Source organism: Hypanus sabinus, chromosome 7 (genome assembly GCF_030144855.1).
Source record: "Hypanus sabinus isolate sHypSab1 chromosome 7, sHypSab1.hap1, whole genome shotgun sequence".
Lineage (NCBI taxonomy): Eukaryota > Metazoa > Chordata > Chondrichthyes > Myliobatiformes > Dasyatidae > Hypanus > Hypanus sabinus.
This window is the reverse complement of record NC_082712.1, coordinates 5,658,420-5,670,217: the sequence shown is the minus strand read 5'-3', so window position 1 is coordinate 5,670,217 and position 11,798 is coordinate 5,658,420. Positions and strand designations below refer to the sequence as shown.

General features: G+C 43.8%; 1 protein-coding gene across 5 annotated transcripts in view; it reads left to right on the top strand.

Annotated features, from left to right (window-relative positions):
* Positions 1 to 11,798, top strand: part of palld (palladin, cytoskeletal associated protein) — a 343,659-nt gene that overhangs the window by 283,318 nt on the left and 48,543 nt on the right. For all 5 annotated transcript variants that reach the window (XM_059974111.1, XM_059974109.1, XM_059974110.1 and 2 more), the window contains 3 exons: positions 1,544 to 1,645; positions 4,717 to 4,935; positions 11,496 to 11,645. In XM_059974111.1, coding sequence (XP_059830094.1) covers positions 1,544 to 1,645; positions 4,717 to 4,935; positions 11,496 to 11,645 — 471 coding nt within the window. The remainder of the gene's footprint in view (positions 1 to 1,543; positions 1,646 to 4,716; positions 4,936 to 11,495; positions 11,646 to 11,798) is intronic.

Genomic DNA, 11,798 nt, shown 5'->3' with positions numbered 1-11,798 from the left:
CTGAGTATTTCCAGCATTTTCTGTTTTTGTTTCAGATTTCCAGCATCTGCCACATTCAGCTTTCTAGCTGTCATATACAATTTTGTGAAATCTGCCAGCATTCATTCTCAGTGTCTTTAAAGAGCAAGTACAACAGACCGCAGTTTCTAAGTGACAACCTGAGATTGATAATACTCTGGTGATGTTGGAAAGGCTTATAACGTCAGGGGCGCTATATATATGCAAGGTACTATTGAAAAGACCATAAGATATAGGAGCAGAGTTAGGCCATTCAGCCCATCGAGTCTGCTCTGTTATTTGATCATAGCTGACTTATTTTCCCTCTCAACCTCATTCTCCTGTCCTCTCCCTGTAACCTTTGACCCCCCCCCCCCCCGACTAATCAAGAACCATAAACCTCTGCTTTAAATATACCCAATGACTTGGTCTTCAGAATGAATTCCACGGATTCACCACCATCTGGCTAAATAAATTCCTCTTCATCTTTGTTCTGAAGGGACATCCTTCTATATTGAGGCTATATCTGCTGGTCCTAGACTGTCCCACTGTAGGAAACACCCTTTTCATATCCACTCTGTCGAGCCGTTTCAATATTCAGTAGGTTTCAATATGATCCCCTCTCTTTCTTCTAAATACCAGCTAGTACAGGCCCAGAACCATTAAATGCTTCAAAATTCAGAGTTGAGAGTGGAAAAAAGAAAGCATCAGCCCTTTGAGGTGAATTGGAACTGAAAAAGATGATCTGCTTGAGATTGTACTCATAAATTTATGGATCTTGCTATGCATAACATGGCTACCAGCATTCCCATTATAAAGTGGTATGGGACATCGGAAGATCTTGAGAAACACCACAGAAAGTTCAACTTTAAAACAGATCCTGGTTAAATTCAGAAACTGCAAAGGCTGCAAATCTGAAATAAAAACACAAAATGCTAGAAACACACAACAGGTCAAGCGGCTTCCACGAAGACAGAAACAAAGTTCAATGAGATCGCTTCTCCATTTTCCAATGCAGTTAAACATATGAAGAAATACTGGGCCAATTAGGCTTACATTCAAAAGAACTTAGAAACATGAAAGAAGAGTTTTTCAAAATCCAACAGGAGCAGACAGATTAAATGCAGAAAATTATAAAGACAAGCTATTCTGCAGATGCTGGAAATCCATGGTAACACACAAAAAGTGCTGGAGGAACTCAACAGGTCAAGCAGCATATATGGAAATGAATAAACATTCAACATTTTAGGCCAAGACACATTATTGGGTCCTGATGAAGGGTCTCGGCCCGAAACATCAGCTGTTTATTCATTTTCATAGATGCTGTCTGACCTGTTAGATGCAGGAACTCTAATACCAAGGTTCACGGTCTCAGGCAAGGGGTGAAGCATTGCTGTGGTGTGTCGTGTAATCGCATTGTCTTGTCACAGAACTCCAAAGCAGTAAGGCTGATTAATTTACTCATATTACTCATTCTGTGCCTTGTTTCCCTCTACTTCTCCATGTTCCCTCACCGCCTCCCCACCGCCCATCAACCCTCCTTCAGAGATTGACCTATGAAGAAAAGATGGCGCGCCGACTACTGGGAGCAGACAATGTTGCCACTGTCTTCAATTTTCAGGAGGCTGAGGAGGACCCTGTGGCCCAGGTAGGTTTCCTTCATGTTTGAGATCCTGTCTACTTATGTTTGAGGTCCTGTCTATCTCATATCTAAGGTCCTGGCTACCTCATATTTAAGGCCTTGTCTACCTCATGATTGAGGCCCTGTCTACCTCAAGCTTAAGGCCCTATCTTCCTAATGTTTGAAGCCCTGTTTACCTCATGTTTTAGGCCCTGTCTAGCTTAAGAAAGTGTTTCTATTGACAGAGACAAACTGATTAGTTCCATACCAGAGAATCCTTTCTGCTAATGCAGGACAGATTTATAACTTGGTTAAATTATCTACATTTCCTTTGGGAATAATAAGGAGATAGCTGAGCGTAACAATGTCCTCAGTGGGGGCAATCATTTACCTTTCAATTTGAATTAGGTTCTTTCTTTCTTTTCCTTAGGATTTATTTTCTCATTAGACATGGATAATTAAACCTCAGTGTATTTTTCTCCTGAAATAGCCAGAACATTATGTTTTGGGGATTTCTTTGGGCTGCCACAGATGAGGATGTTTTTGCTTAAATGAGGAATGATGTTTATACAACGGGCTGTACTGGAACCGGGAAAAAGGTTTTGGAATGATGGAAGGATTCATTTAACATTTCAAGAGGACGAGAATGTAAAAGCAAGAATGGAATGCTGAGGCTTTACGAGGCATTGGTCAAAGTGCACTTGGAGCATTGTGAGTAGTTTTGCTGAGGAACAGGCTAAAGGAGGTTCATAAGAACTATTTCAGAAATGAGGAGCATTTGATGGACAGGATTAGAATAGGATTGGTGTAGATAGATGATTAAGTTTGGCATGGAGTCAGAGGGCTGAATCCACGTCGTCTGACATTATAACTCCTGAGTTCCTGCTGCACAGATATGTGTTATATCCTCTTTACGATGCAGAAGTAGTCCATTCAACCCAACTAATCTGGGCTAGTGTTTAAGTTTCACTTCTGCACCTAATTCTGTCACGTACCCTTCTATTTGACTTTCCTGTTAACAATCAGGTGTTGTTTTTCACACGTCCTTGCTATTTGCCTCCATCACTTTCCTACACCCTCTGGAGCAAGAGATTCCAGATCATTTATCACATGTACATAGACACATACAGTGAAATAGTCACCTGCATTGATAACCAATGCACTCAAGCACGTGCTGGGCACAGCCCCCAATGTCGCCACACATTCCGGTGCCAACAGAGCATGTTCATACTGCTCAGCAGAACAACACAGAGCAGCCCCGTTCCTCCAACCTAGATTTCTCATGGTTCCCTTTTGGCTTTGTTAGTGGATCTCTTAGACCATAAGACCATACTGTAAGATAAAGGAGCAAAATTAGGCCATTTGGCCCATTGAATCTGTTTCTCCATTCAATTAGGGCTAATTTAATTTCAACCCCATTTCCTGCCTTCTCCCTGTAACCCTTAATCCCCTTAACAACAAATTGCTGACCAATCTCTGCCTTAAACATACCTAGTGACTTGACCTCCAAAGTCCTCTGTAGCAGTGAATTCCATGGATTCACCACCCTCTGGCTAAACAAATTCCTGTTCATCTCAGTTTTATTCAGATCCCAGGTTCTCCGACTAATAGACCTTCTCCACGTCCACTCTATCCAGGCCTTTCAGTATCTGGTAGGTTTCAATGAGATCCTTCCTCATCCTTCTGAATTCCATGGAGTACATTCCAGAGACATCAAGTGCTCATCAGATGTTAAACCTTTCATTCTTGTGGAACCTGCAATGGACTCACTTCAGGGCCAGCACATCCTTCCTCAGATGCAGGGGCCCAAAATTGCTCACGATATTCCAAATGCAGTCTCAGCAGTACATGCCTTAGCAGTACATCCTTGTTTTTAAAGTTCAAAGTTCAAAGTCAATCTATATCAAAATACATATATATTAATAATAATAAGTACTTTATTGATCCCAGGTGGGAAATTATTTTGTTACAGCAGCAACGTTTAAAAACACACTTAGCAATAATAATATTAACTAATAATAATATACACAATAATAATTTACCAATGTGCAATAATAATTTATGAAATAATAAAACAGAGACTATTGTACTATGATGTGTGTTGTCCTGTTGCACAGAGAGAACTGTTGTACATGTTTATTGCATTTGGGAGGAAAGATTTTCTGTAACGATCCTTGTGACAGCGGAGCTGAATGAGTCTTTTCAAAAGTTGACTCCGCTGCTTATTCAGTGGGCCATGGAGAGGATGTGCCAGATTGTCCATAATGGATAACAGTTTGTTTAGTGACCTCCTCTCCAACACGAACTCAGAAGAGTCCGAGTTGTAGCCCAGGACGGACTCAGCCTTTTTGGTGAGCTTATTTAGTTTTTTTGCATCAGCAGCCCTGGCTGCTCCCCCCAACATAAAGCCGTGAAGAAGACTGCTCTCGTTATAGCAGACTGGTAAAAGATCTCCAACATACTGCTGCACACATTGAAGGATCTCAGCTTCCTTAGAAAACAGAGTCTGCTCGTCCCCTTCTTGTAAACAGCCTTGATGTTGGTTTTCCAGTCAAGTCTGTTGTTAAGGTGAACACCCAAGTATTTGTACTCCACCACCGTGACTTCTTCTCCCTGAGAAGGGGAAAGGAGAGGGGAGGGAGCAGGAAGCACCGGAGGGACATTCTGTAAATGATCAATAAACCAATTGTTTGGGATCAAATGACCTTGCCTGGTGTCTGAGGGCTGGGTGGGGTGTCCACATCCGTGCCAACCCCCCACCCCCAGCACTCCTTCTCGGCCACGTACCCCACACCCCTCTACTCCACGTTGACAAATAAAGTACTATGCAAAAGTCTTAGGCACCCTAGCTATGTATATGTGCCTAAGACTTTTGCACAATACTGTATATTAACCCTTTCGTCCCCCAAGTCATTCTCATCATATTCTCTATGTGCCTGTGGTGTTGGTTCAAGCAGGTTTTTCGTTGGACCTGTGTCTCACTGTACATATGGACATGACCATAAACACAAATTGACTCAGCTAGATGCCAGTCAGATCTCTTTCCTTAGTCTCACCCTCTCTCTTGTGGGGGTTGCTGTTTTTATTTTCTCCCCCAGGAGTACAAAGTCTCCACCTTTGAACAGAGGCTGATTAGCGAGATTGAGTTCCGGCTGGAGCGCTCCAAGGTGGATGAGTCCGATGACGAGGTCTCACACGAGGAGCTGCCTTCCCAATGCATAGCCCCGGCCTTTGAGAGGAAGCTGAAGCACGTCAAGCTGTACGAGGGCACGCCCGTCACCTTCATGTGCAAAGTCACTGGACAGCCCATGCCAAAGGTATGAAAGAGATTAGACTGAAGGATTCTGGATAGCCTGAGACTTTTTCCCAGGGAGAAAATGGCTAATGCAAGGAGGCATAGATTTAAGGTGATTGGAGGAAAGTATAGAGGTGATGTTCTTTACACAGAGAGTGGGGGTTGCGTAAAAAGCCCTGCCAGGGGTGTGTGGTAGAGGCAGATAGATTGGGGCATTTAAGAAACTCTTTGATAGGCACATAGATGATCAAAAAATGAAGGGTTATGTAGAAGAGAAGGGTCAGATTGACCTTAGAGTAGGTTAAAAGTGTGGCACAACACTGTAAGCTGAGGAACCTGTATTGTGCTGTAATGGTCTATGTCCTGTTACCTTGATTTGTCACATTAAAACATGAAGTGAAATGTGTTGTTTGTGTTACGACCGATACAATCCCAAATAGCAGCCCACGAGTTTCACCATGTTTCATGCACCAACATAGCATTCCCACAGTGTTCATTAACCCTAACCCATACACGTTTAGAATGTGAGAGGAAACCGGAGCACCCAGAGGAAACCCGCGTGGTTATGGGGAGAACGTACACACTCTTTACAGTCAGCGGTAGGAATTAAACCCTAATCACTGGCACTGTAAAGCATTATGCTAACCCAGGGGTGGGCAAACTTTTTGACTTGAGGGCCACAAAGGGTTCTAAAATTTGACAGGGGGGCCAGACCAGGAGCAGATGGACGGAGTGTTTTGGTAATACACCTCATAAGAGAAAATAAAATATCATGGGATATGTAGAAAACATGTGCTTTAATTTCAATTGAAAATGAACAAATGCATTACAACAAAATATCTGTCTTTGAAGTCCCATGGTATTTAGCTATTTATTGAAATGACTTTTAAAACACTGAAAATTAAATGAATAAAATACAGCTTTTTTTTAATAGTAACACTTATTATTTTAAAGCACTGAAAATTCTGTTATCCTTCAAGATATTATCATCATCACTCTCCTCCTGACTGTCTTTATTTCAAAAACGGTAGGAGATACAGGTCTACTTGTCCTGCTCCTTCTTATTCAATTGTCCCCTGTGCCAAAACTCAACAATGACCCGCACAATGACAAAACAGTGAGAGCGCGCCAGTATGCGGAGCTCTGTGCTCGCAAATCCCCACAGGCTATCTCCCTTAGCTGGAACGCTGGCTAATTGTGAGCCGGTTCGGATATGCCAGGAAATGGGTCGCCACAAGGTCACAAAGTAAAGCGCAAATGTGGAGTAATACACTGCACCTCAACAAAGGTCAATGTATATAGAGTGCGTCATCTATTGGGAAAACGCCAGAATTGCGGGGGAAAAACGTTAACAAGGTTTATTAATATAATTTCATCAAGTTCTGCGGGCCGGATTAAAAAGCTTAACGGGCAGCATATGGCCCGCGGGCCGTAGTTTGCCCATGCCTGTGCTAACCACTACACTACCATGTTGCCTCGTAGGGTATGCAGTGGAAGATTGGTGATGACATGAATTTGTCCTTTCAATGATAGAAATAGTGCTTGTTTGAAAGTCCAATCCATTGTCTTCACTTCCACAGATCCATAAACTCCTGTCCGTCAAGGATAAGTAATCCAGAATTGGTTTATTATTGTCACATTTACCGAGATACACAACATCCAAACAGATTATTCTATGCATTGATGGAGTACAAAAAGGGGGAAAAAAAAGATTGGGAGCAGCACATCACAGAGGCCAGGCTCAACGTCAGTAGAAACTACAAGCTGACAGCCAATGATACCTTGAAGTTAGTAAAGCAATTGTCCCTTAGTTAGCATGAGTGTGTTTTACTTCCTTCCATTATATTCTTATTTTGTCTCCATTAGTAAAAATGGCTCCCAGAATCTGCTCTGTAAAGAGAAGCTATGCTCTTCAAAGATCTTCCCTGCCTGGGCTGTCTGAAATCTGTCCTTGTCTGGACATTGTTAACACTTGCCTTGCTGCAACTTCCAAGCATTTCCTGTTTTCCTAAGTGGAGTTCATTTCTGAAATGTAATATTGGACCACCTTCCATTACTCCTTAGTCAATGCACTCCATATCCAAACAACTCACTGTGCTCATATAATACAACCTCTCTCCTGTTCCATCTGCCTCTTTTGCCAATTACCTTGAATTTGTATCTGCTCGGCAGAGGACTGAGTGTTCTTTGAAGCCAAGCTCAAGGAATTTCAGACGGATATTTTGTTGCATCTAGCATTTGTAGCCAGGCTGTGAATGACTCAACACTGTTACAGCTTCCATTTCTTTGCAGAGTTCATGATGATTCCTCAAAGTCCAAAGTATATTATCAACGTATATATGTCATGTACAACCTTGACACTCATCTTTTTCTCAGGCAGCCACAAAACAAAGAAACATGATAGAATCCATGGAAAGCCCCACACAACGAAGGCTGACAAATGCCAACTGTGCAAGAAAAAGGACAAATCATGCAAACATTGGAAAAAGTAAACAAATAACACACAGAGAATTAACGCCAGAGTACTTGAAAATGAGTCCACAGTCACACAGTCAGTTCAGTGCTGAGGGAGTGTCGATCGCTGCAGGTCACAGTCACTGAGTCAGTTCAGTGCTGAGGGAGTGTCGATGGCTGCAGGCCACAGGCACACAGTCAGTTCAGTGCTGAGGGAGTGTCGATGGCTGCAGGCCACAGTCACACAGTCAGTTCAGTGCTGAGAGAGTGTCGATGGCTGCAGGCCACAGGCACACAGTCAGTTCAGTGCTGAAGGAGTGTCGATCGCTGCAGGCCACAGTCACACAGTCAGTTCAGTGCTGAGGGAGTGTCGATGGCTGCAGGCCACAGTCACACAGTCAGTTCAGTGCTGAGGGAGTGTCGATGGCTGCAGGCCACAGTCACGCAGTCAGTTCAGTGCTGAGGGAGTGTCGATCGCTGCAGGCCACAGTCACACAGTCAGTTCAGTGCTGAGGGAGTGCCGATGGCTGCAGGCCACAGTCACACAGTCAGTTCAGTGCTGAGGGAGTGCCGATGGCTGCAGGCCACAGTCACACAGTCAGTTCAGTGCTGAGGGAGTGCCGATCGCTGCAGGCCACAGTCACACAGTCAGTTCAGTGCTGAGGGGAGTGAAGCCTCACAGAGGAGTGAGCTGAATATCAATTCGTCCTTCACTCTTGGCCTCATCGCCTTGATCATTTTAATATGGCTTGGCACTTAAGTTGGCTAAACATCTGTTTGCTTTACACCATTGGTCCAGGCTCCACTGCTTCAATCCGGCCCGAGGTCCATGCAGCCACATCCGTACCTGCATTCTTGAGGGTCCAGTTCACTGCAGCCTTCAGGAAACCACAAAAACACCAGATTGTATAGACGTTTCAGAAGCACAACTCCCAAAGAGAAACTACAGGCTGCGGATTGCAGTGGCTGTAGTCCAGAAAAAGTATAATTAGTAGAATAGTTCATAGTTTTATTAGCTGCCAGCAAAAAGTGACCGTGTCTCACCAGCTCCATCCTGCTGTGGAGTTTCCTTTTGTTTAGTAATCCAGTACAGTTTCTATTAAAGTCTGGTAAACTATTACCTTTCATTCTCACATCTACATCAAAACATTGACAGAGCGAAGTGCATCACAAGTTTGTGCTGTGGGCACAACCCTAACCCTAACCCATACGTCTTTAGAATGTGGAAGGTGTTACGCTTTGTAACTTCAAAACATTAAACTAATTTAAAGGAAGACATGTGAGTCCAACATGCAGTCTAACTTTGAGTTTACTTTAAGCAAGGAGCACGCATATCACATGGTGGTGTGACGACATAGGTAATTCACGTATTTTTAGATATAACCTGTAATGAATTATTTATGAACAAGATTAATTAATCAGCCACTATATACTCAAATATTACTGAAATGTTAAATATGCAATCAGAGCAAACCAGGGCACCCAGAGGAAATCCATATGGTCGTGGGGAGAACAGACAAACTCCTTACAGACAGCAGCAGGAATTGAACCCCAATCACTGGCACAGTAAAGCCGTGTACTAACCGCTACCCTCTCAGGGTCCTGCTGAGCACATAGACTAGAATATGTGTGCTTAATGGTCACTGTCTGCATTTACACCGGAGAGAGTTGGTTCTTTCCATCACTGTCCTGGGGTCCGGTCACGGACTTGTACTTGGAAAGTGAGGTTGTTTGTACTGATCTGACGGTTACGATTAAACTGATCATGTTGCTTGCTGTAGGGCAAACCACCAGGTTCCCAACAGAGGGCGGGGGTTTCCCACCACAGCAGTAAGGGTTCCCAGATGATTTCCAGCACAGCATGGGGAGAACAGGGGTTCCTACCTGAGGGCAGGCATTCTCATCAGCTTCCCAAAAGAGGTCAAGGAGTTCCCACCAGGTTCCCAGCAGGGCAGTAGGAAGGGCAAGAGTTCCTAGCTGGATTCTAGCACAGCAATAGGTTCCCAGCTGAAGACAGGGGTTCTCATCAGCTTACCAAAAGAAGTCAAGGAGTTCCCACCAGGTTCCCAGCAGGGCAGTAGGAAGGGCAAGAGTTCCTGGCTGGTTTCCAGCACAGCAGTGGGAAAGGTGGGGTTTCCCAGCAAGCACTCAACAAAAGGGCTGGAGTCCACACCAGGTTCCCAACAGAAAACAAGGGTCATTACCAGGTTCCCAGCAATAGGGAGGACGAGAGTTTACAGTAGGTACCCAACAGAAGAAAGAGGTTCCAAATGGGGTCCCAGTTGGGGAAAGGAGTTCTCACCAGGTTCCCAGTTTTCTAGACCACTCAATGTTATCAATGCCAAAACCACTACATTTTCATATTTATTTGCAATTTTGACATGTCACAGTAGTACGATAAACCTTCTGATGGGTTAAAGGTGAAAGGTGAAATGTTTAAGGGGAATGTGGTGGGGAGAGTGGCGAGAGTGTGGATTGAGAAGTTGAGGATGCGGGGTTGATTTCGACGTTTAAGAGAAGTTTGGATTGGTACATGGATGGAAGGGGTATGGAGGGCCGTGCTCCAGGTGTGGTTCGATAGTTCAGCACAGACTAGATAGGCTGAAGGGCTTGTTTCTGTGTTGTGTTCTAAGACTGTATGAACTTGATGAGTTTAAATGGACCTGGAAGCATACAAGCATTCTGGACCAGGGCTCCAGATACGAACACCCCCCGTTTCTAACCCCTGACAAAATCCAGCCCACGGTTTGGACTCCAATCAAACACCAATTTCATTCATCTTATATATTTGTCTGCCTGCATTAGGAAATCGCTATGGTGTGTTGGTGCAACAGGAACAAAAACGACATTCAACAATTATACAGACTAAAAAATTAAAATAACATTAACAGTAAAGATATGGAATAAAATACTAAATATCAGCATGTATTTACAATGTTGAAAGCCATTATAAAATTATCCACACTCCCTGTCCCCTCTCTCCCCTGGAAGTCCCTACAAAGGACTTTGAGGAAAGCCGGGAGGATCATAGGGATCTCCCTACCATCCATCAGGTACATTTATCAGGAGTGTTGCATACACAGGGCCCTTAGTATTATCGAAGATCCCACCCATCCATACAGCATCTTCTTTGACTTTCTACCATCAGGCAGGAGACTCCGATGCATAAAAACAAGAGCGGTCAAGATGGGAAACAGCTTCTTCCCTCAGGCCATTAGGCTTCAGAACTTTGCTGAATTGCATTTGAAGTGTCACTGGATAATTTCTACTCTACCCTACAATATTTAATTTATGCACTTTGTCATTTGTAGTTTTAATTCTTACTTTCCTAAGTTATTATGTGCTATATGTGTGCTATGTATATAGTTAAAGGACAATAAACTTTAATGCTTTCTGGATCCTGAACTCAGATTGCGGACTGTAGAGGAGAAAGAGGAACAGGCCACCTGGATGAAGGTCTCGACCTTAAATGCTGACTATTCCTTTCTGTCCACAGACGCTGCCTTGACCCACTGCGTTCCTCCAGCAGCTCAACTTATGCTTCACATTTTAGACTAATGGGTGAGCCACAAACAATCTGCTGGAGGAACTCAGTAAGTTGAACAGCATCTGCGTTTCACATTGACTCAGAATCAGGTTTACTACTACTGATGGTCACTCAGTGGCAACTTATCAGGTACACCTGTACACCTGCTCATTTTATTTAGAGATACAGCGCAGAACAGGCCCTTCCGGCCCTTCAAACCGTGCTGCCTAGCCGCCCCAAGTCTCAACAAGGGACAATTCGCAATGACCAATTAACCTACTAACTGGCACGCCTTTGGACTGTGGGAGGAAACCAGATCATTGGGTGTGGGTCTTCAGGCTCCTAGAGCTTCTCCCTTCTAGAGATGCCTAGTGTGTGAACCTTTATCAGAATATTACTACACAGTGCTATAATAAAATCACATTGACTCCATTAATGCACTCTTGAGCACCATATCTCAGGTGTACTCTGTTGCACCCAGTGTATAATGACCTACTTGGATGCCCTTCTGTGCACTCTCCTGCCACCTACTGTTCAGCTGAATGCATTACATTGCATCAGCCATTCACTGTTGTCTGTTTTTTGTTCCTCACCCCTAACAGGTCTACTGGTTTAAAGATGGCAATCAGATTTCCAAGCACAGCGAGCACTACCAGATTCGTCGTGAGCTGGATGGGACTTGTTCCCTCCATACCAAAGCTGCTACGCTGGATGACGATGGGAATTACACCATCATGTTGGCTAACCCTGTGGTAGGTTTTTTCCTCTCATGGGCTTGAACATGAGTGCGGTTGGGTGTCGGGCTGCCTCTGGTAAAATGAGGTGCAAGTCCGTAAATCCACTGAAAATGGTTTCACTTTTGGATTCATTTAGTTTTTAAACGTACTTTGAAACATACAGTGAAA